Source organism: Anomaloglossus baeobatrachus, chromosome 4, assembly GCF_048569485.1.
Source record: "Anomaloglossus baeobatrachus isolate aAnoBae1 chromosome 4, aAnoBae1.hap1, whole genome shotgun sequence".
NCBI classification, from domain to species: Eukaryota; Metazoa; Chordata; class Amphibia; order Anura; family Aromobatidae; genus Anomaloglossus; species Anomaloglossus baeobatrachus.
The window spans coordinates 161777541-161802742 of NC_134356.1; the positions used below are offsets into that span (position 1 = coordinate 161777541).

Here is a 25202-nt window from a genome sequence, read left to right on the forward strand (position 1 = left end):
CTGGGCCAGAGGCTGGATCAGTAAAGGGCAAAGAGCTCCACTTCGACTCAGATGCCAGCAAGGTGGAGGTTGGGTACTGGTATGGCCTGGTATCATCAAAGATGAACTTGTGGGACCTTTTCGGGTTGTAGATGGAGTGAAGCTCAACTCCCATACCTACTGCCAGCTTCTGGAAGACAACTTCTTCAAGCAGTGGTACAGGAAGAAGTCGGTATCGTTCAAGAAAAACATTATTTTAATGCAGGACAATGCTCCATCACATGCATCCAACTACTCCACAGCGTGGCTGGCAAGTAAACATCTAAAAGATGAAAATACAATGACATGGCCCCCTTGTTCACCTGATCTGAACCCCATAGAGAACCTGTGGTCCCTCAAAATATGAGATCTACAGGGAGGGAAAACCGTACACCTCTCGGAACAGTGTCTGGGAGGCTGTGGTGGCTGCTGTCAGCAATTTTGATCGTAAACAGATCAAGCAACTGACAGAATCTATGGATGGTAGGCTGTTCAGTGTCATCATAAAGAAAGATGGCTGTATTGGTCACTAATTTTTTTGGGTTTTGTTTTTGCATGTAAGAAATTTTGTGCAGTTATATTGGTTTATCTGGTGAAAATAAACAAGTGAGATAGGAATATATTTGGTTTTTATTGAGTTACCTAATAATTTTGCACAGTAATAGTTACCTGTACAAACAGATATCCTCCTATCAATGCCGCTATCTTTATTTAAAATAAAAGTATTGTCGGTGTATTATTTGTATTAAAGGTGTTTAGTGTGTGTTATTTTACTTTACTACAGGTGAATTGATGAAGTCTGGTTTCAAGCTGAAGCCAAACTTTATTAATTCAGGGCTTAATGTCTCTCTCTCTCTCTCCTCCGTCCCTCTCTCTCACCTCCTTCTCTATCCCCCCTCTCTCTCCTCCCTCTCTCTTTCACTCCTCCGTCTCTATCCTCCCTCCCTCTCTTTCTATCCTGCCTCTCTCTCCTCCCTTTTCCCCTCTCGCTTTCTGTCTCCTCCCTCTCTCTCCTCTGTCCCTCTCTCTCATCACTCTCTCCCTCTCTCCTACTTCTCTATCCTCCCTCTAAGCTACAGATCTGGTCTATCAAATGCATATGCCAGATCTGGGCACCTGCGGACTGCGATTCTCAGCGTGGGGGGGGGACATATAGCACGAGCCTCACCACACTGAGAATCCCACCCTCCAGTCTGGGCCTACCTAGCTGGCAATCAAAAATAAGGGGGTCATATCATTTTCGTTTTTTTTTTTTTTTTTAAATAAATTAAAAAAAAAAAAAAAAAAAAAAAAGGCTCCCCTGTACTGATTGCCAGCCCAGGTAAGCGTTCAAATAGAGCCAAAAAGCGCGTGTGCGCACACACACACACACACACACACACACACACACACACACACACACACACAATCTCCTCATCTCGTCCATCTGAAAATGCTTGCAAGGAGAGCACACCTCCCTAAGCTAGCTACGCCCACAAACTCAGTGCGCGGTGCTCCTCAGGGCAGCCATGTCTCACGGCTCGGCACGAAACAGCTCAACACATGGCGATGTCTGGCACTGGCAGACATACCCGAGCACGCCGCCTCACTGCTTCGTGACCTCGGCAATGTCTGACTGAAACACCGCGTTCTGCTTGGATGTGTTGAGTGTTACACTGGAAACCGAATTCGGCTTACTCAGCCAACAATTTGGGTGCCGCCTCCCTTGCTGTCCCTGGTTACCATGGTTATTATGTGTGCGCGAACTGCGGCTGCGCCACTAACACTGGCGTGGTGCATGCTGGAATAGGTGGACATCCACAACTGCTAATTATGTATATAGATTCTGGTTCCTAATTGACCTAAAACGGGAAAGGTTTATTATAAATTCATGCCAGATAGTATGAAAAACATGCAGATGTGTTTAGATAGTGTATCAACTTCTGATTTCAACTGTATACCATGATGAAGGACATATTTAGCAGGAAAGAGCCCAGGATGGGGTACATTACTGCATAATGGGGGAGGGCAACTTGTATGTCTTTATAGGATTTAGAACGCTACAAGGGCCTATACATCTGACCAACATGCGTGGGATGGCCGTGAGTCCCAGGTCTAAATTTTGCTCCGGGGCCCATCAAACTCTAGTTATGCCACCATGGGTGTAAAATCTACATAATATTTAAATATATGCATGTATATATTATTCCAGTCTAACTTTTCTTTAATATATGTAACTGTACAGATAAATATATATATTTACACATATACAAGATCCAGGATTTGCACGACAGTCTACAGTCACTTGGGGTATCAATCTATGTGATTGCTGGCTTGTGACTCCTCACATTGGCTGCAGTGCACACTATGAGGAATGTCCGGAGGTGTATTGACAGAGGCTGACTAGGTCTACTCAGTATATGGCCAGGAGTATGTATATCGCACTCTTGCGGTCACCAGCGCTGTGGAGTCAGAGTTCAGTCATGGAGTCGGAGTTCATTTTGGTGGAGTTGGTATAAAATGGACCGACTGCGACTCCTAAAATATATAATAAATTGGGTACAGTAGTTCAATGCAGAATGTGCTAAATATTTTTTCATAGGAATTTGGGAAAGTTATTAAATGTTCTATAAATGGCTGTTCTATTCCTGATCTAAGGCTACATTCACACACAGAATTTTTGCTGTGTTTTTTGATGATACATTTTTCAGCTGCAAAAGCAGATCAGCTTTTTAAAAAACCGCATCACCTAAAAGATTTTTGAGCTCAAAGATAAATGTTTTCAATAGCAAAAGCAGATTAGAAAAATAACAGACAATGCTTCAAACATAATAAGTACAATTAAACTGATGAATGAGAGTAATGAACAACAGCTAGAAGAAAATGTAGGATTCAGTATTTATATATATCGTTTCGCTCCTGGAAGAAGCCTGGGAACGAAACGATTGTCGAGGTGGAGGGATGTGTATGCTGCAGCTCGTATTACAATTATAATTTAATTGCCGTTACCAAGGTATAATACCCTGTACAATTGCTCTACTGTGTATTTGATCCACACGTTTTGTTGGTATTCAACTTAATATTCCCCATTTATATGTATAACAGGTTTGTTGCATTTATGCAGATCAGTACGAGTGGGGAAATTTGTAGGACATACCGCTAGTGCTTTTACCGCACCATTTGCTGTGAAATTATAGAGGTTGAGCCCTTGTTTTCATAACATATACGCCATAGGCGAATTATCAGCAAATTTTCTGCTGTTAAGACAACTGGGCTTTAATATGTGGATTAACAGCAACATTTGGCAGTGCGATGTGCCTTTATAACCGCTGCCATAATCGCACGCGACTTATATGTACACCTGATATTTGTAGCATCCAATAAGTTTAATTCGTTGCACATCGAGCTTTCAAATTATTTTGGTGTTTTTCTCATACCAATATTATATCATCCAATGATGTGTCATATTGATTCCTTTTTCCCCACGTGGAAATTATACTATGTCTGCAAATAACGGGGGACCTAATGAATTTTTTTATATTGCAGTTATATTCTACCAAATTGCTGCTTTTTACTATGTTTATATACAAATAATTTGAGAGCAATATTTATTGGGTTGGCATACCTTTACTAAAATAAAATGTAATGATTATGTGGGGTTTCTAATTGCATCAATATTCAGCATAATAACTTTTTACGGTGAACTAATGCTATGTTCACTTGCATTATATGTGTAAATTATGTGCTATAGAAAAAAAAACTATTGAACTCCATTTAAATGATGAGTAACACAGATTAAATTAATTTACTATCTGCATACTTTCTTTGTCCCGCATAGGAATATCTCTGATGTACCTTTGAATTTTTGATTCTTATATGAAATATAATTAAAATATTTATGCATGAATCTCTTGTATCCATTGTTTTATTATAATAATGGCATTGTTGAGTAAATAATTGATAAAGTGGATGCACTTACGCCGTTTTGGGACTATTATAATACATATACACACACACACACACAAAAAAATATACATATATACATACATACATACATATACATATATATTATATATACACATACACGCACACACACGTTTACACCTTGCTTTTAACGTCTTCTGCAAAAGGATAACTTAGAAGGGGTTGTTCACTAATGTGCCTGCACAATGCTTGTTTCCCCTATTCTCCAGTGTGGGCGAGTTATCATTTGTCCACATGTATGAGATGCATTCTCCCCAGTCATGCTGATAAGTCTTACACAGATTCTCTCAATAGAAGAGAAATAGGTGCAGTGCTCATCTGTACGGGCAATAGGGGGAAATTGTGACAGCATATGCCTCACACAGTCAAGTTTTGGCAGTCTAGATTTCAAGAGTGCCTGCAAACCTTTCTTCTGTGACTATAACAAGTTACTTGTATCTCCTTGAATCAAGAAACCTAATATTGACGACGAAATAAAATCCACACCTTTCTTCCAATCCTCTTGTGGTAGAGTCTGCCAGGTCCAGTTTAGCTTGCAGTAAACACAGCTGGTCACTCTTATTTTGGAAAGCAATTTCAGATTCCTTTAGAAAGACAAAAAGTAGGGTGGGAAGAAATGTGTCAGTACCGGTCTCCTTACATTGCATTGTAGCAGCTGTAACTACGGCAGGTCTGCATCACTATTGTGTCTTTGTCATATAACTAGAGATGAGCAATTCTGCCAAGGATTGGATCAATTAAGGCTTGCTGATCCCGCCTGAGATTGCGTTTGGATTGTCGATTCTAGCCGAACCCATTAAAGTCAAAGGGAGGCAAAAATCATGTGTTGTAAAATGTGGCGGTCAAAGAAAATAAAAAAAGGGTTAAAGCAGTAGATACTTACATAGTCCCAGTGGCTGCAGCGCTACTTCCAGGTCCAATAATCATTTCTAATGCATATTCACCGCTTTCTCCGGCCACCGGCATCTCGGATTGGCTGCCATTGCACCACGACTCCACCCTCAGAGACCGTATCTCTGATTGGTTGGAATTACAAATGCTGTCTGTGTCCTTATACTAGTGATAAATAAATTAAAAATATAAAGCCCATGCGGTCCCGCCCTGTTTTGATACCTGCACAGGTAAAGCCACGACTACAGGCTGCAGCCCCAGCCATGTGCTTATCGTGACTGTGCATCAGAATAAGAGAAACCGCATGCAGCTTTTTTTTTTAAAAAAAAATTAAAAATTAAATAAGCCTAGAAATAGCAGCCTGCAGCTGCCCAAGATTGCCACATCCATAAATGACTTCGTGACCAAATGTAGAACTGGTGGAGGAAAGTTGAACTAGATAGACCTAGTTATTTAGGTTGAAAAAATACCTATGTAACTATAAGGTGTGACAAACCGGCACTTTACCCGACTCTTCAGATTACCCTGGTGTGGTGGCAATAGGAGTAATAAGGGGTTAATGGCAACCCACAGCTGCTACTAAACCCTGGATTAAAGATTGGTACGGGTCTATGAAAAGCCCCTACCACTAATCCTATAAGTAAAATAAAAAACACAAACAGAAAAATATTTAAAAAAAATAAATAGGAAAAAAAACATCCTCTTTCACTAAATTAACCCCCAAAACACTCAGGTCCAACATAATCCACACAACAAGGTCCCACGACGCTTCCAGCTCTGCTACACCGGAGTCACAGTGACAGCCATAGAACATGACCGAACGCTGTGAGCTTCAGGCAGAGACTGAGCCGTGCGATCAGCGGTGACATCACTCAGTTAAGGTGCGGTCACAGCTGGAGGTTCCCACGATCCACCTGTGACCGCAGATAATCTGACCTCAGGGGACCTCAATGAACTCAGTGACCCCACCACAGAAGGTCCCCTGAGGTTAGGTTATCTGCGGTCACAGGTGGAGGACCGTGTGTGGACAGCTGTGACAGCAACTTACCTGAGTGTTGTCACCGCTGATCGCGAGGCTCATTCATTCTATGCCAGGAGCTCACAGCGGGCAGTCATGTTCTATGACACTAGCTGTGAAATCAGACGTAGCACAGCTGGAAGCATCTTGGGATCTCGTGTGGATTATGTCAGACCTGGGTGCTTTCGCGGTTAATAAATTGGTGAAAAGAGGGTTGGGGTTAGTTTTTTTTTCAAATAAAGGATTTTTTCGGTGTTTATTTCTTTTCACTTACAGATTATTAATGGAAGGGCCTCAGAGACACTTCCTATTACTAATCTAGGGCTTAGTGGCAGCTATGGGCTGTGATTAACCCCTTATTAGGGCACATCCACATGACCGTTCCGTTTTTGCGGTCCGCAAACCAGTCAGTTTTTTTTACACGGATGCATCAGTGTGGCATCCGTTCTGTTCCGTATACGGGCCGTGTGTCATCCGTGTGCCTTCAGTTTTTCTTGCGGACCGCAAAACAAGGAAGCAGCTAAATAGATGGATAGCTAGATATAGATAGAGGGATAAATAGAGGGATGAATGAATGAATAAATGAAGAGGGATAGATAGAGGGATAGATAGAGAATAGATGAGAAAGACATATATAATGTCCCACTCCACAGCATTTTGTAATATTGCACCTTTTAGTGCCTTTCATGTGGCACTAAAGGGTGCTTAGCCTTGTATTTAGCCAAAAAAAAAAAAACCCGACGTGGGGTCCCCTTATTTTTTTTTTTGTTGCCAGCTCTGGTAAAGCAGACCACAGCTGGCAGCTTCACCTTGGCTGGTAATCCATAACAGAGGGCACCCCACGCTGTTATTTTAAATTAAATTTAAAATAAAACACGTGGGATCCCCCCCAAATTGGATCACTAGCCAAGGTAAAGCGGACAGCTGTGGTCTGGTATTCCCAAACTAGTGAGGTCCGCGGTTCTTGGACCCTCCCCAGCCAAAAGATAGCAGGCCGCAGCTGCCCCAGAAGTGGCACATCCATTAGATGTGCCAATCCTGGTGCTTTGACCCAGCTCATCCCGATGCCCTGGTGCGGTGGCAAACAGGGTAATATACGGGGTTGATACCAGATGTGTAATGTCACCTGGCATGAAGCCCTGGGGTTACTGATGTCATGGCGTCTATCAGATATCAGACATCACTAACCCAGTCAGTAATTAAAAAAAAAAGACAAAAGTTTTTTTTATTTGAAGAAAAAAAAAACAAAAACTCCTCAACACATTCCCTATTTCACCAATTTATTGAAAAGAAAAAACAAATCCAGATCCGACGTAATCAAATAAGGGGGTCCCACGACAATCCATACTCACTGTCCCAGTCAATGAAGAACAGAATGTTCCCCATTGACTTGGAGAGCAGTGGAGTGACCTGAGCTAACATGAGGTCAGCTCAGGTCACTGCAGGGCATTGTCAGCACTGACTTCAGGAGGTTAGAGAGGTACATTACCTGCGGTGATGGAAACCGCTGCACTCCTGACATCAGCGCTCGTCACCGAGTTCTATGCCCGCTGCGTTCCCAAGTATTGCGAGCGGCCCGTGAAATCACCGCTAGTCACAGTCTCGGGCCGGCCGCGAGAGGTTATGTAAGAACGCGGCTGTCAGTAATGAGCACTGACGTCAGGAGGGCAGGACTTCACCACCGCAGGTAATGAACTTTACTACCCTCCTGACGGCAGCGCTCATCATCTCCGCAGCTGCTCGCACTGCAATGCCGGCATATGCTGACATTGCAGTGCCGGCATTTACTGACACACTGCAGTGCGGGCATACGCGGACACATTGCAGTGCAGCTGCAGGGCTGGTGCGGGAGCGGGACACAGACTGCACGGGCACCCAACCGAGGTCACACGGAAGTGCTTCCGTGCGGCTTCCGGGGATTTTGCGGGCCCATTGACTTGTGTTGAGTCACGATCCGTTATTACGGAACAGAATAGGACATGTTCCATAATAACGGAATGGACATACGGCATCAGATGTGTCGCCGTGTGCCATCCGATCATACACAAAAGACATTGAAAAGATGCTTGTGAGGCAAATCCCGGGATATGAAGATGAATTATGACTCCAGTCATAATCCCTCATCACTCCCTGGCAGTGCCCCCTCCCTTCTTGTTCTCAGTGTTCCACTTACACCTCCATGGCCATGTCCTGTGATATGGAAATGAGGTGGTGTGGGAACAATGGACACAGGATGACTCCCTGCCGTCACCCTGTAACAAGAGTTGTATCTCATTAGCAAGGCTATGGAACTAGCCAGACAGAACGACTCCAGTAAAAAATGGTTCATATCTCGCAAGCCATATTTCCGATAAATATGGCAACCATAAAAATGGTGTCTCCGCATGTGGACGATGCCGGCACACCCTTTTTATGGGAGCAGGACATTGGGAAATGCCCCAGGCGTGATATCAGCCAATGGGGAACTGGCAGACAGGTCATGAGTCCCCTCGTTCTGTAGCTAAATTCATAACTGTCACAATGAGAGCATTGGCGTCCGCCTACGACGCTCCCAGGCCAAGTTATGGCCATATTCCATGTTGTGGATTTTGTCCATAACTCCAGCCAGGGGTGGAGCAGTGCTTCCCTGTGAGGTCACTAAGGTAGGAGGGGACCTGGATTGCCCAGGTTGATAACCCTACTTCGGCCATTTTCCAGTGTTCTTCTGCTCGGGGGCCTGGTTGGGAAAGACCTGTGAGGGAGTTCCTGGAAACCTGGTCTACAGCGCCCCCCTGTGGCCAGACGCAACAAGGTAACTGCTGGAACTGTGTATGCCTGTTTGTAACCCATGCTTTGATTGTAACTGTACTCTGACATATGTATATTCTGTAGATTCCCTATTGTATATATTGTAGTTTCTAGTGTGCTTTAGGCTGATTAAATTATATAATTAATCTTGGGCTGTTCTGTTATCTCGATCTTGAATCCCACGTCTGTGTGTTCGGCTAATAGTTACCGTGAAGCGGTTGGTGGCAGCGAGTTGTGCCAAGGATTATTGTGGGAAGGCCAGTGAGATTCAGGGAGGTTTTATATATTCCGCCCGCGGAGGTCGGGGGAATATATACCCTACTCTCACCGGGGGCCCTTCAATAATCGGCATAAGTAGTATAGCGGCCTCCTTGCTTATTGTCGGGCAATTCCATAATTGGCCTGACTATAAGAGGGGCGCTAGAGAGCGCGTCACGTGCTCTGTCTGTCGGTCGGGAGGTATAAAGGAGGGGTGACCCCCACTTGTTACCCCCCGATTGTGACGTACTGGTAGCCAGCGCGGGGGATTTCTGAGTGACCCCCCCCGGTGGTTTGTGACAATGCTCCTGTCTGTGGGTCCGCAAAAAAACAGGAACTTACCAGGGCAGATGGAACGGTCATGTGAAGGAGCCCTTACTCCTACTGCCACCGCACCAGTGCAATCAGGAAGAGCCAGGTTAAGTGCTGGGATTGTGGCATCTAATGTATGCGACAATCTTGGGCGGCAGCAGGCTAGTATTTTTAGGTTGGGGAGTGCCCCAATAAGCTGAGGTTTCCCCAGCCTGAGAATACCAGCCCCCCCAGCTGTCGAGCTTTATCATTGCTGACTATCAAAATTGGGGGGTGACCGCATGTCCGTTTTTTTAATTGCTTAAATAGTTACATAAGTTGAAAAAAGACCTGGGGGGATGGCCTGCTGAGAACGATGTAGGACACAGGGAGAGAGTGATCTGAGAGCCATTCATACGGTATATATCAACTTATAAAGCTATATTGAGGAACAAAATTTCAAGACAACATAAAAAAAAGTTTGTTTAAAAGAACTGAGTCCTCAATAGTTGATACCTTTTAATGGCGAACTGAAAAGATGGTAATAATAGCAAGCTTTCGATACTACTCCGGTCTCTTCATCAGGCATGATATATATATATATATATATATATATATATAAATATATAAAACACAAAATCTGAAGAGTCACATATTTATACACAACAGGACATAGAATAGTGCAGTAAAAAAACAAAAAAAAACAAACAAACAAGTTATGTGAAGCAGAACTATCACTATGGCAAAGGGGCAAACTGTTGTGGCCATAAATATGGTTGTAGTTCATAGATAAGCAGTGTGAAAGTTTTATTGTCCTCTGATTGGGGTGACTGGTCTGGGCTGTGAAGACAACATATATAATTTTATTCAGTATATTTGTTGGAACATTTTGAGACCTTTTTCAACATTTTTGGTGCTGAAAAAAGATAATTGCAGAAGAGGAATTTTGGTGGTTCTGAGGAGCAGCACTTTTGAGAGACTTTGTCTCAGGAGAGATATAACCAATTAAAAATGGCTGTTTGAGGAGAAAAGGTGATGTTCTGGGACAAATGTAAGTACTAAGCATCGACAATTACCTAAAGATTGGTCATTCTTTATAACAAAAAAAAAAATTTTAGTCAAAGATCTCAGGGAAATTTGACACCTAAGTGAGGAGGTCTATGTGTACTTTCCATGACAACTCCTCAGTGAATTTCTGTCAGCTCAGCTCGCATAATACTCATTGAAGTATTTCTTTACTAAAAAAGGAGTTGAAGTTAATAAAGACAGACAGGCGTAGCGGACTTAAGATCCCTCAAAAGCCACATTTATGGACTAAAGGCTACTTTACACACTGCGATATCGGTACAGATATCGCTAGTGTGGGTACCCGCCCCCATCTGTTGCGCGACACGGGCAAATCGCTGCCCGTATCGCACAACATCGCCCAGACCCGTTACACATACTTACCTGCCCGGCGACGTCGCTGTGACCGGCGAACCGCCTCCTTTCTAAGGGGGCGGTCCGTGCGGCGTCACAGCGACGTCACTGAGCGGCCGCCCAATAGCAGCGGAGGGGCGGAGATGAGCGGGACGTAACATCCCGCCCACCTCCTTCCTTCCTCATAGCAGCCGGGAGGCAGGTAAGGGGAGCTTCCTCGTTCCTGCGGCGTCACACATAGCGATGTGTGCTGCCGCAGGAGCGACGAACTACATCGTTACTGCTGCAGTAACGATAATCGAGAATGGACCCCCATGTCACCGATGAGCGATTTTGCACGTTTTTGCAACGATGCAAAATCGCTCATCGGTGTCACACGCAGCAACATCGCTAATGCGGCCGGATGTGCGTCACAAATTCCGTGACCCCAACGACTCCGCATTAGCGATGTCGCAGCGTGTAAAGCCCCCTTTATTCTATAAAATATAACCTAATCGTGAGCGTCTAGTTCAGAGTTCAGGGGAGTCGTGCAGACTGTGTTGAAACTATTTTTACTAAGCAAGTATTGCCAGCTTAATACGTGGCCAGTGCCAAAAGTGAAATACATCTGGTGTGTATTGGTGGTTTTTGAGTAAATCAGGAGCAAGAATTAAAAGCTGTCAAAGTTTCATTGGACCCAGTTGCAAGTGTTTCAATAGTAAATCTAGTCTGTCCACATCTGCTGGAATAGATATAGAAATATACGTAGGAGCTGGACAGTAGCCGAGTCAAATCACAAAACAAAATGAGCGACAAATCCTTAACCCCTTCACGACCAATGACTGATATATCAGTCATGGATCGTGTGAGGTTAATCCCTGCCCCCTACCGTGGGCAGGTCGTGGCGATCCGCGCACATATCAGCTGTTTTCAACAGCTGACATGTGTGCCTGCATGTTACGAGTGGAATTGCATTCCCCCCGCAACATTTAACCCCTTACATCTCGCTGCCAAAGTCTGTCAGCGTGATGTATATGCACGCGGCCATTATTTTCACTTACCGCCGCCCCCACCGGAAGTCACATGCGTGATCACGTGACTATCGGTGGTTGCCATGGTAGCATAGGGTCATGTGATGACGCCTGTAGCTAACATGAGTCACTTCGTGCATAGTGCCAGCACGGAGAGTAAAGCAGCATATCTGCAGATCTCGGCTCTGTAGCCGAGATCTACAGATAGGGCAGAGCGATCGGATTATCGATCTATATAGTCCCCAAGGGGGACAAGTAAAAAAAAAAAAGTTTAAAATCACCCCCCCTTCGCCCCATTGAAAATTAAAGGGTAAAAAAAATAAAAAAATATACACATTTGGTATTGCTGTGCTCAGAAACGCCTGATCTATCAAACTGTAAAATCAATTAATCTGATCAGTAAACGGCGTAGCTGCAAAAAAATTCCACATGCCAAAATTACGTTTTTTGGTCACCACACGTTTTGCGCAAAATGCAATAACAGGCGATCAAAACGTAGCATCTACGCAAAAATGGTACCATTAGAAATGTCAGCTCGAGACGCAAAAAATAAGCAATTACTGAGCCATAGATCCAGAAAAATGAGATTGCTATGGGTTTCAGAAAATGGCGCAAAATGTGAGCCACGTTTATTGGACAAACGTCTGAATTTTATTTAAAGGGAACCTGTCAGCAGAAATTTCATAATAAACCTAAAAGATTCCCCCTCTGCAGCCCCTCTGCTGCATTCTAGCAAGGTTCCTGTTGCTATTCTGCCCCCTTTGAGAATTAAATAAATACTTTATAAAGTCTTACTTTTTGTATGCAATTTTTTTCTGTACACGGGGCCGGGCTCTCTTGCATTCGTTATTCTCCCTCCTGCCGCTTTAGGTCGTCCCCCATCGCTCATTTCCATACTGGGGACGCCGCCCAGTGCTCCCGAGGTCTCGCGCATGCGCCGTGCCACTCTCGTGGTACTGTGCAGTGTGACCGCTGGTGACATAATTGCACAGGCGTGAGATTATGGGCAGCGCCGTGATTGTCATCAGCAAGAACCCGCCCATAATCTCGTGCCCGCGCTTTCCCCTCTGCCTCCACCGTTCTGCGCAAGCACTGGCCAGATGAACCCACGTCACCTCTTACCCATGTTTCCCTAGAGCAGGAAATAGATGGGAGGAGCGGAGCACACCACCGATCAACAGGGTTTATCTGGCCAGCACTTGCGCAGAACGGTGGAGGCAGAGGGGAAAGCGCAGGCACGACATTATGAGCGAGTACTTGCTGATGACAATCACAGCGCCACCCATAATGTCACACCTGCGCAATCACGTCACCAGCGGTCACACTGCACAGTACCGCGAGTGTGGCACGGCGCATGCGTGAGACCTCGGGAGCACTGGGCGGTGTCCTCAGTATGGAAATGAGCGATGGGGGACGGCGTAAGGTGGCAGAAGGGAGAATAACGGACGCCAGAAAGCCCGCCCCCGTGTACAGAAAAAAAGATTGCCATAAAAAAGGTAAGACTTTATAAAGTCTTTATTGTGGTCTTACATGGGGCACAATAACAACAGGAACCTTGTTAGAATGCAGCACAGGAGCTGCAGAGGGGGAATCTTTTAGGTTTTGGGCGAAATTTCTGCTGACAGGTTCCCTTTAACCCCTTTGATACAAGTAAACCTATACATGTTTGGTGTCTACAAACTCGCACCGACCTCAGGCATCAAAATGACACATGCGTTTTTCCATATAGTGAACACAGTGAATAAAATATCCCAAAAACTATTGAACGATCACACTTTTTTTTTGCAGTTTTCCAGTACACTATATGGTAAAACATATGGTTTCATTTAAAAGTACAACTCGTCCCGTAAAAAACAAGCCCTCATATGGCAAGATTGACAGAAAAATAAAAAGGTTACGGCTCTTGGAAGGGGAGCAAGAAAAAACAAAAAAAACCCTGCAAAAACGGAAAACGCCCTGGGACTGAAGGGGTTAAAACAAGGTAATAAAGGTAAACCTCAAAAAATTCATACGAAGTGTTTCGGTTCCTTAACTTCACAAATTATAGAAACAAAAGGAACACGTTAAAAAGGATGCAACAACTAATTCTTCCAATAATTTTGGAAAACAAGTTATATAAAACCTATTGAACATGCTCTTCTGATACCCAAAGACTCACAGGATTGTAAAGTCTCCACCATGGAGACTACTCCAGCTGGTACCAATGCAAAAAGGAAAGGGCCAGCTAGCGATTCTGACTCACAAGACTCTCCTATTCATAGTCCAGATAAGACTCGACCTAGAATTGATATCTCTTGAAACATGGATGAAATAAAAGATTCTAATTCACCAAATACAGAAATATCTATGATCAGATGCTCAGATCCATACTTCAATGAGCTTATTAATGCATTCAACCACAATTTAATGCTAGCAATGGACAAACAAACTAAGGTTTTACAGGACACGGTACAACAATTAAATGGCAGAATAAATGCAAACAAGGTCAAAATTAATCAGGTAGAAGAAAACAAACTCCCTGGAAAAATAATCAACTTGATCTAAAAAAGAAGTTTATTACCTCCAACAGAAACTTTCAGACCTCGAAGACAGGAGTAAGAGGAATAAAGTATAACTTAGAGGTATACTTGAAAGTGTTCCATCTAATAAACTCTCAGACTATGTTAAGAATCTTCTTCTAAAGATTTGACCATCTGCATCGGATCTGGAGTTGACAATTGATCGCAACCATTGTTTGCCAAGACCATCTTTTATTGCTGAAGCAACCCCAAGAGATACTATTTTACGTCTGCATTTATTTGGTAGTAAAGGCTTAAAATACATAAGAGAAAAGAAAACCCTTCCATCTCCCTATCATCTGATTAAAGTATTCAGTGATCTTTCCAAAAACACAATGTCTCTTAGAAAGGCATTTTCATCTTTTACCAGCATACTAAGACAAAAAGGTATTGCTTATAGATGGGGCTTCTCTACAAAATTGTTAATTCACACACACACACACACACACACACACACACACACACACACACACCAGATCCCAGACAGACACACACACACACACACACACACACACACACAGCAGATCCCAGAAACACACACAGCAGATCCCACACACACACACACACACACACCAGATCCCAGACACACACACACACACACACACACAGCAGATCCCAGAAACACACACACACAGCAGATCCCAGACACACACACACAGCAGATCCCAGAAACACACACACCAGATCCCAGACACACACACACACGCAGATCCCAGACACACACACACACGCAGATCCCAGACACACACACACACACACAGCAGATCCCAGAAACACACACAGCAGATCCCAGAAACACACACAGCAGATCCCACACACAAGATCCCAGACACACACACACACACACACACCAGCTCCCAGACACACACCCACCCACCAGATCCCAGACACACACACCAGATCCCAGACACACACACAGCAGATCCCAGAAACACACACACAGCAGATCCCAGACACACACCAGACAACAGACACACCAGATCCCACACACACACACCAGATCCCAGACACACACACACACACACACCAGATCCCAGACACACACACACAGAAGATCCCAGAAACACACACACACAGCAGATCCCAGAAACACACACACAGCAGATCCCAGAAACACACACACACACACACACACCAGATCCCAGACACACACCAGATCCCAGACACACACACACACCAGATCCCAGAAACACACACACAGCAGATCCCAGAAACACACACAGCAGATCCCAGAAACACACGCACACAGCAGATCCCAGAAACACACACACACAGCAGATCTCACACACACACCAGATCCCAGACAAACACACACACACACCAGATCCCAGACAAACACACACACACCAGATCCCAGACAAACACACACACACACACCAGATCCCAGACACACCCACAGCAGATCCCAGAAACACACACACACACACCAGATCCCAGACACACCCACAGCAGATCCCAGAAACACACACACACACAGCAGATCCCAGAAACACACACACACACAGCAGATCCCAGAAACACACACACACACAGCAGATCTCACACACACACACCAGATCCCAGACAAACACACACACACACACACACACACACCAGATCCCAGACAAACACACACACACACACCAGATCCCAGACAAACACACACACACACACACCAGATCCCAGACACACCCACAGCAGATCCCAGAAACACACACACACACAGCAGATCCCAGAAACACACACACACACAGCAGATCCCAGAAACACACACACACACAGCAGATCCCAGACACACACACACCAGATCCCAGAAACACACACACACAGCAGATCCCAGACACACACACACCAGATCCCAGACACACACACCAGATCCCAGACACACACACAGCAGATCCCAGACACACAACAGACACACCAGATCCCACACACACACACACCAGATCCCACACACACACACACACACACACACCAGATCCCAGACACACACACAGAAGATCCCAGAAACACACACACACAGCAGATCCCAGAAACACACACACAGCAGATCCCAGAAACACACACACAGCAGATCCCAGAAACACACACACACACACACACACACCAGATCTCACACACACACCAGATCCCAGACAAACACACACACACACACACCAGATCCCAGACAAACACACACACACACACACCAGATCCCAGACAAACACACACACACACACCAGATCCCAGACACACACCCACAGCAGATCCCAGAAACACACACACACAGCAGATCCCAGAAACACACACACAGCAGATCCCAGAAACACACACACACACAGCAGATCCCAGAAACACACACACACACACACACACAGCAGATCCCAGAAACACACACACACACAGCAGATCCCAGACACACACACACACACACAGCAGATCCCAGACACACACACACAGCAGATCCCAGACACACACACACACAGCAGATCCCAGAAACACACCAGATCCAAGACACACACACAGCAGATCCCAGAAACACACCAGATCCCAGACACACACACAGCAGATCCCAGACACACACACCAGATCCCAGACACACACACACACAGCAGATCCCAGACACACACCAGATGCCAGACACACACACCAGATCACACACACACACAGCAGATCCCAGACACACACACACACACACACAAAGCAGATCCCAGACACACACACACACACACACACCAGATCACACACACACACACACACACCAGATCCCAGACACACACCAGATCCCAGACACACACCAGATCCCCCCCACACACACAGCAGATCCCAGACACACACCAGATCCCAGATCCCACACACACACCAGATCCCAGACACACACACACCAGATCCCAGACACACACACACACACACACCAGATCCCAGACAAAACACACACACACCAGATCCCAGACACACACACACCAGATCCCAGACACACACACACACACACACCAGATCCCAGACACACACACACACACACACCAGATCCCAGACAAAACACACACCAGATCCCAGACACACACACACACCAGATCCCAGACACACACACACACACACACCAGATCCCAGACACACACACACACACACACCAGATCCCAGACACACACACACACACCAGATCCCAGACACACACACACACACACCAGATCCCAGACACACACCAGATCCCAGACACACACCAGATCCCAGACACACACCAGATCCCAGACACACACCAGATCCCAGACACACACATACACCAGATCACACACCAGATCCCCCCCACACACACAGCAGATCCCAGACACACACACACACCAGATCCCAGACACACACCAGATCCCAGACACACACCAGATCCCAGACACACCAGATCCCAGACACACACACACCAGATCACACACACCAGATCCCCACACACACACACAGCAGATCCCAGACACACACACACACACCAGATCCCAGACACACACACCAGATCCCAGACACACACACACACAGCAGATCCCAGACACACACACAGCAGATCCCAGACACACACACAGCAGATCCCAGACACACACAGCAGATCCCAGACACACACAGCAGATCCCAGACACACACCAGTTCCCAGACACACACCAGATCCCAGACACACACCAGATCCCCCCCACACACACACAGCAGATCCCAGACACACACCAGATCCCACACACACACACACCAGATCCCAGACAGACACACACCAGATCCCAGACACACACACACACACCAGATCCCACACACACACACACCAGATCCCAGACACACACACACACACACACACACCAGATCCCAGACACACACCAGATCCCAGACACACACACACACACCAGATCCCAGAAACACACCAGATCCCAGACACACACACACACACCAGATCCCAGAAACACACACACAGCAGATCCCAGAAACACACACAGCAGATCCCAGAAACACACACACACAGCAGATCCCAGAAACACACACACACAGCAGATCCCAGAAACACACACACCAGATCCCAGACACACACCAGATCCCAGACACACACACCAGATCCCAGACACACACAGCAGATCCCACACACACACACACACAGCAGATCCCAGACACACACACCAGATCCCACACACACACACACACCAGATCCCACACACACACACACACCAGATCCCAGACACACACACACACACCAGATCCCAGACACACACACACACACACACACACACCAGATCCCAGACACACACCAGATCCCAGACACACACACACACACACCAGATCCCAGAAACACACACACAGCAGATCCCAGAAACACACACAGCAGATCCCAGAAACACACGCACACAGCAGATCCCAGAAACACACACACACAGCAGATCCCAGAAACACACACCAGATCCCAGACACACACACCAGATCCCAGACACACACAGCAGATCCCAGACACACACAGCAGATCCCACACACACACACCAGATCCCAGACACACAGCAGATCCCAGACACACACACAGCAGATCCCAGACACACACACACACACAAAGCAGATCCCAGACACACACACACCAGATCACACACACACACACACCAGATCCCAGACACACACACCAGATCCCCCCCCACACACACAGCAGATCCCCCCACACACACACAGCAGATCCCAGACACACACACACACCAAATCCCACAGACCAAATCCCAGACACACCAAATCCCAGACACACACACACACCAGATCCCCCCCCACACACACACCAGATCCCAGACACACACACACCAGATCCCAGACACACACACACACCAGATCCCAGACACACACACACACCAGATCCCAGACACACACACACCAGATCCCAGACACACACACACACACACCAGATCCCAGACACACACACACACACACCAGATCCCAGACACACACACACACACACCAGATCCCAGACACACACACACACCAGATCCCAGACACACACACACACCAGATCCCAGACACACACACACACCAGATCCCAGACACACACACACACACCAGATCCCAGACACACACACACACACCAGATCCCAGACACACACACACACACCAGATCCCAGACACACACACACACCAGATCCCAGACACACACACACCAGATCCCAGACACACACACACACCAGATCCCAGACACACACACACACCAGATCCCAGACACACACACACCAGATCCCAGACACACACACACACCAGATCCCAGACACACACACACCAGATCCCAGACACACACACACACCAGATCCCAGACACACACACACACCAGATCCCAGACACACACACACACCAGATCCCAGACACACACACACCAGATCCCAGACACACACCAGATCCCCCCCACACACACAGCAGATCCCAGACACACACCAGATCCCAGATCCCACACACACACCAGATCCCAGACACACACACACACCAGATCCCAGACACACACACACACACACACACCAGATCCCAGACAAAACACACACACCAGATCCCAGACACACACACACACCAGATCCCAGACACACACACACACCAGATCCCAGACACACACACACACACACACACCAGATCCCAGACACACACACACCCCAGATCCCAGACACACACACCAGATCCCAGACACACACACACACCAGATCCCAGACACACACACACCAGATCCCAGACACACACACACACCAGATCCCAGACACACACACACACCAGATCCCAGACACACACACACACCAGATCCCAGACACACACACACCAGATCCCAGACACACACCAGATCCCCCCCACACACACAGCAGATCCCAGACACACACCAGATCCCAGATCCCACACACACACCAGATCCCAGACACACACACACCAGATCCCAGACACACACACACACACACCAGATCCCAGACAAAACACACACACCAGATCCCAGACACACACACACACCAGATCCCAGACACACACACACACCAGATCCCAGACACACACACACACCAGATCCCAGACACACACACACACCAGATCCCAGACACACACACACACACACCAGATCCCAGACAAACACACACACACCAGATCCCAGACACACACCAGATCCCAGACACACACCAGATCCCAGACACACACCAGATCCCAGACACACACCAGATCCCAGACACACACCAGATCCCAGACACACACCAGATCCCAGACACACACCAGATCCCAGACACACACATACACCAGATCACACACCAGATCCCCCCCACACACACAGCAGATCCCAGACACACACACACCAGATCCCAGACACACACCAGATCCCAGACACACACCAGATCCCAGACACACACCAGATCCCAGACACACACCAGATCCCAGACACACCAGATCCCAGACACACACCAGATCCCAGACACACACACCAGATCACACACACCAGATCCCCCCCACACACACAGCAGATCCCAGACACACACACACACACACACCAGATCCCAGACACACACACACACACCAGATCCCAGACACACACACAGCAGATCCCAGACACACACACAGCAGATCCCAGACACACACACAGCAGATCCCAGACACACACAGCAGATCCCAGACACACACACCAGTTCCCAGACACACACCAGTTCCCAGACACACACCAGATCCCAGACACACACCAGATCCCCCCCACACACACACAGCAGATCCCAGACACACACCAGATCCCACACACACACACACACACCAGATCCCAGACAGACACACACCAGATCCCAGACACACACACACACCAGATCCCACACACACACACACACCAGATCCCAGACACACACACACACACCAGATCCCAGACACACACCAGATCCCAGACACACACACACACACCAGATCCCAGAAACACACACACAGCAGATCCCAGAAACACACACAGCAGATCCCAGAAACACACACAGCAGATCCCAGAAACACACACACACAGCAGATCCCAGAAACACACACACCAGATCCCAGACACACCCCAGATCCCAGACACACACACCAGATCCCAGACACACACAGCAGATCCCACACACACACACACACAGCAGATCCCAGACACACACCAGATCCCACACACACACACACACCAGATCCCAGACAGACACACACCAGATCCCAGACACACACACACACCAGATCCCACACACACACACACACACACACACCAGATCCCAGACACACACACACACACACACACACACACACCAGATCCCAGACACACACCAGATCCCAGACACACACACACACACACCAGATCCCAGAAACACACACACAGCAGATCCCAGAAACACACACAGCAGATCCCAGAAACACACGCACACAGCAGATCCCAGAAACACACACACACAGCAGATCCCAGAAACACACACACCAGATCCCAGACACACACCAGATCCCAGACACACACACCAGATCCCAGACACACACAGCAGATCCCACACACACACCAGATCCCAGACACACACCAGATGCCAGACACACAGCAGATGCCAGACACACACACAGTAGATGCCAGACACACACACACACACACACAAAGCAGATCCCAGACACACACCAGATGCCAGACACACACACACACACACACACACACACACACCAGATCACACACACACACACACACACCAGATCCCAGACACACACACCAGATCCCCCCACACACACACAGCAGATCCCAGACACACACACACAGCAGATCCCAGACACACACACACACACACACACCAGATCCCAGACACACACCAGATCCCAGACACACACAGCAGATCCCAGACACACACCAGATCCCAGACACACACCAAATCCCACAGACCAAATCCCAGACACACCAAATCCCAGACACACACACACACACACCAGATCCCCCCCCACACACACACCAGATCCCAGACACACACACCAGATCCCAGACACACACACACACACACCAGATCCCAGACACACACACACCAGATCCCAGACACACACACACCAGATCCCAGACACACACACACCAGATCCCAGACACACACACCAGATCCCAGACACACACACACACACACCAGATCCCAGACACACACACACACACACACCAGATCCCAGACACACACACAGCAGATCCCAGACACACACACACAGCAGATCCCAGACACACACACACAGCAGATCCCAGACACACACACACAGCAGATCCCAGACACACACACACACCAGATCCCAGACACACACCAGATCCCAGACACACACCAGATCCCAGACACACACACAGCAGATCCCAGACACACACCAGATCCCAGACACACACCAGATCCCAGACACACACAAAGCAGATCCCAGACACACACCAGATCCCAGACACACACACAAAGCAGATCCCAGACACACACAGCAGATCCCAGAAACACACACAGCAGATCCCAGACACACACACCAGATCCCAGACACACACACCAGATCCCAGACACACACACACACACACCAGATCCCAGACACACACACCAGATCCCAGACACACACACCAGATCCCAGACACACACACACCAGATCCCAGACACACACAGATCCCAGACACACACACAGCAGATCCCAGACACACACACACACAGCAGATCCCAGACACACACACACAGCAGATCCCAGACACACACACACACACACACACACAGCAGATCCCAGACACACACCAGATCCCAGACACACACCAGATCCCAGACACACACACACAAAGAAGATCCCAGACACACACAGCAGATCCCAGAAACACACACAGAGCAGATCCCAGACACACACACACAGAGCAGATCCCAGACACACACACACACACAGAGCAGATCCCAGACACACACACACAGAGCAGATCCCAGACACACACACACAGAGCAGATCCCAGACACACACACACAGAGCAGATCCCAGACACACACACACAGAGCAGATCCCAGACACACACACACACACCAGATCCCAGACACACACACACACACCAGATCCCAGACACACACCAGATCCCAGACACACACACCAGACACACACACACACCAGATCCCAGACACACACACCAGACACACACACACACCAGATCCGACACACACACACACACACACACACACAGCAGATCCCAGACACACACAGCAGATCCTAGACACACACACACACACCAGATCACAGACACCCACACACAGCAGATCCCAGACACACCCACACACAGCAGATCCCAGACACACACACACAGCAGATCCCAGACACACACACAGCAGATCCTAGACACACACACAGCAGATCCCAGACACACACACACACACACACACAGCAGATCCCAGAAACACACACACACACACACACACACACACACACACACAGAGCAGATCCTAGAAACACACACACCAGATCCCAGACACACACAGCAGATCCCAGACACACACAGCAGATCCCAGACACACACAGCAGATCCCAGACACACACAGCAGATCCCAGACACACACAGCAGATCCCAGACACACACAGCAGATCCCAGACACACACAGCAGATCCCAGACACACACAGCAGATCCCAGACACACACAGCAGATCCCAGACACACACAGCAGATCCCAGACACACACACAGCAGATCCCAGACACACACAGCAGATCCCAGACACACACAGCAGATCCCAGACACACACACACACACACAGCAGATCCCAGACACACACACACAGCAGATCCCCCCCCCCACACACACACAGCAGATCCCAGACACACACACACACACAGCAGATCCCACACACACCAGATCCCCCACACACACACACACACACACACACCAGATCCCAGACACACACACACACCAGATCCCAGACACACACACACACACACCAGATCCCAGACACACACACACACACACACAGATCCCAGACACACACACACACACACACACACACACACACACACACCAGATCCCAGACACACACACAGCAGATCCCAGACACACACACACACACAGCAGATCCCAGACACACACACACACACAGCAGATCCCCCCCACACACACACACACACAGCAGATCCCCCCCACACACACACATCAGATCCCAGAAACACACACAGCAGATCCCAGACACACACACACACAGCAGATCCCAGACACACACACACACACACAGCAGATCCCCCCCCCACACACACACACACAGCAGATCCCAGACACACACACACACACAGCAGATCCCAGACACACACACACAGCAGATCCCAGACACACACACACAGCAGATCCCAGACACACACACAGCAGATCCCAGACACACACAGCAGATCCCAGACACACACAGCAGATCCCAGACACACACAGCAGATCCCAGACACACACAGCAGATCCCAGACACACACAGCAGATCCCAGACACACACAGCAGATCCCAGACACACACAGCAGATCCCAGACACACACAGCAGATCCCAGACACACGCACACACACAGCAGATCCCAGACACACGCACACACACAGCAGATCCCAGACACACGCACACACACACAGCAGATCCCAGACACACACACACCAGATCCCAGACACACACACACCAGATCCCAGACACACACACACACACCAGATCCCAGACACACACACACCAGATCCCAGACACACACACACCAGATCCCAGACACACACACCAGATCCCAGACACACACACCAGATCCCAGACACACACACCAGATCCCAGACACACACACCAGATCCCAGACACACACCAGATCCCAGACACACACTAGATCCCAGACACACACCAGATCCCAGACACACACCAGATCCCAGACACACACACCAGATCCCAGACACACACACCAGATCCCAGACACACATACACCAGATCCCAGACACACATACACCAGATCCCAGACACACACACACACACACACACACAACAGATCCCAGACACACACACACACAGCAGATCCCAGAAACACACACACACACACAGTAGATCCCAGACACACACACACACACACACAGCAGATCTCAGACAGACACACA

General features: G+C 47.9%; 1 protein-coding gene across 2 annotated transcripts in view; it reads right to left on the reverse strand.

The window, feature by feature from the left end:
- Positions 1–25202, reverse strand: part of LOC142303305 (RUN and FYVE domain-containing protein 1-like) — a 341419-nt gene that overhangs the window by 145592 nt on the left and 170625 nt on the right. For both annotated transcript variants that reach the window (XM_075344572.1, XM_075344571.1), the window contains exon 12: positions 4468–4565. In XM_075344572.1, the coding sequence (XP_075200687.1) occupies positions 4468–4565 (98 nt within the window). The remainder of the gene's footprint in view (positions 1–4467; positions 4566–25202) is intronic.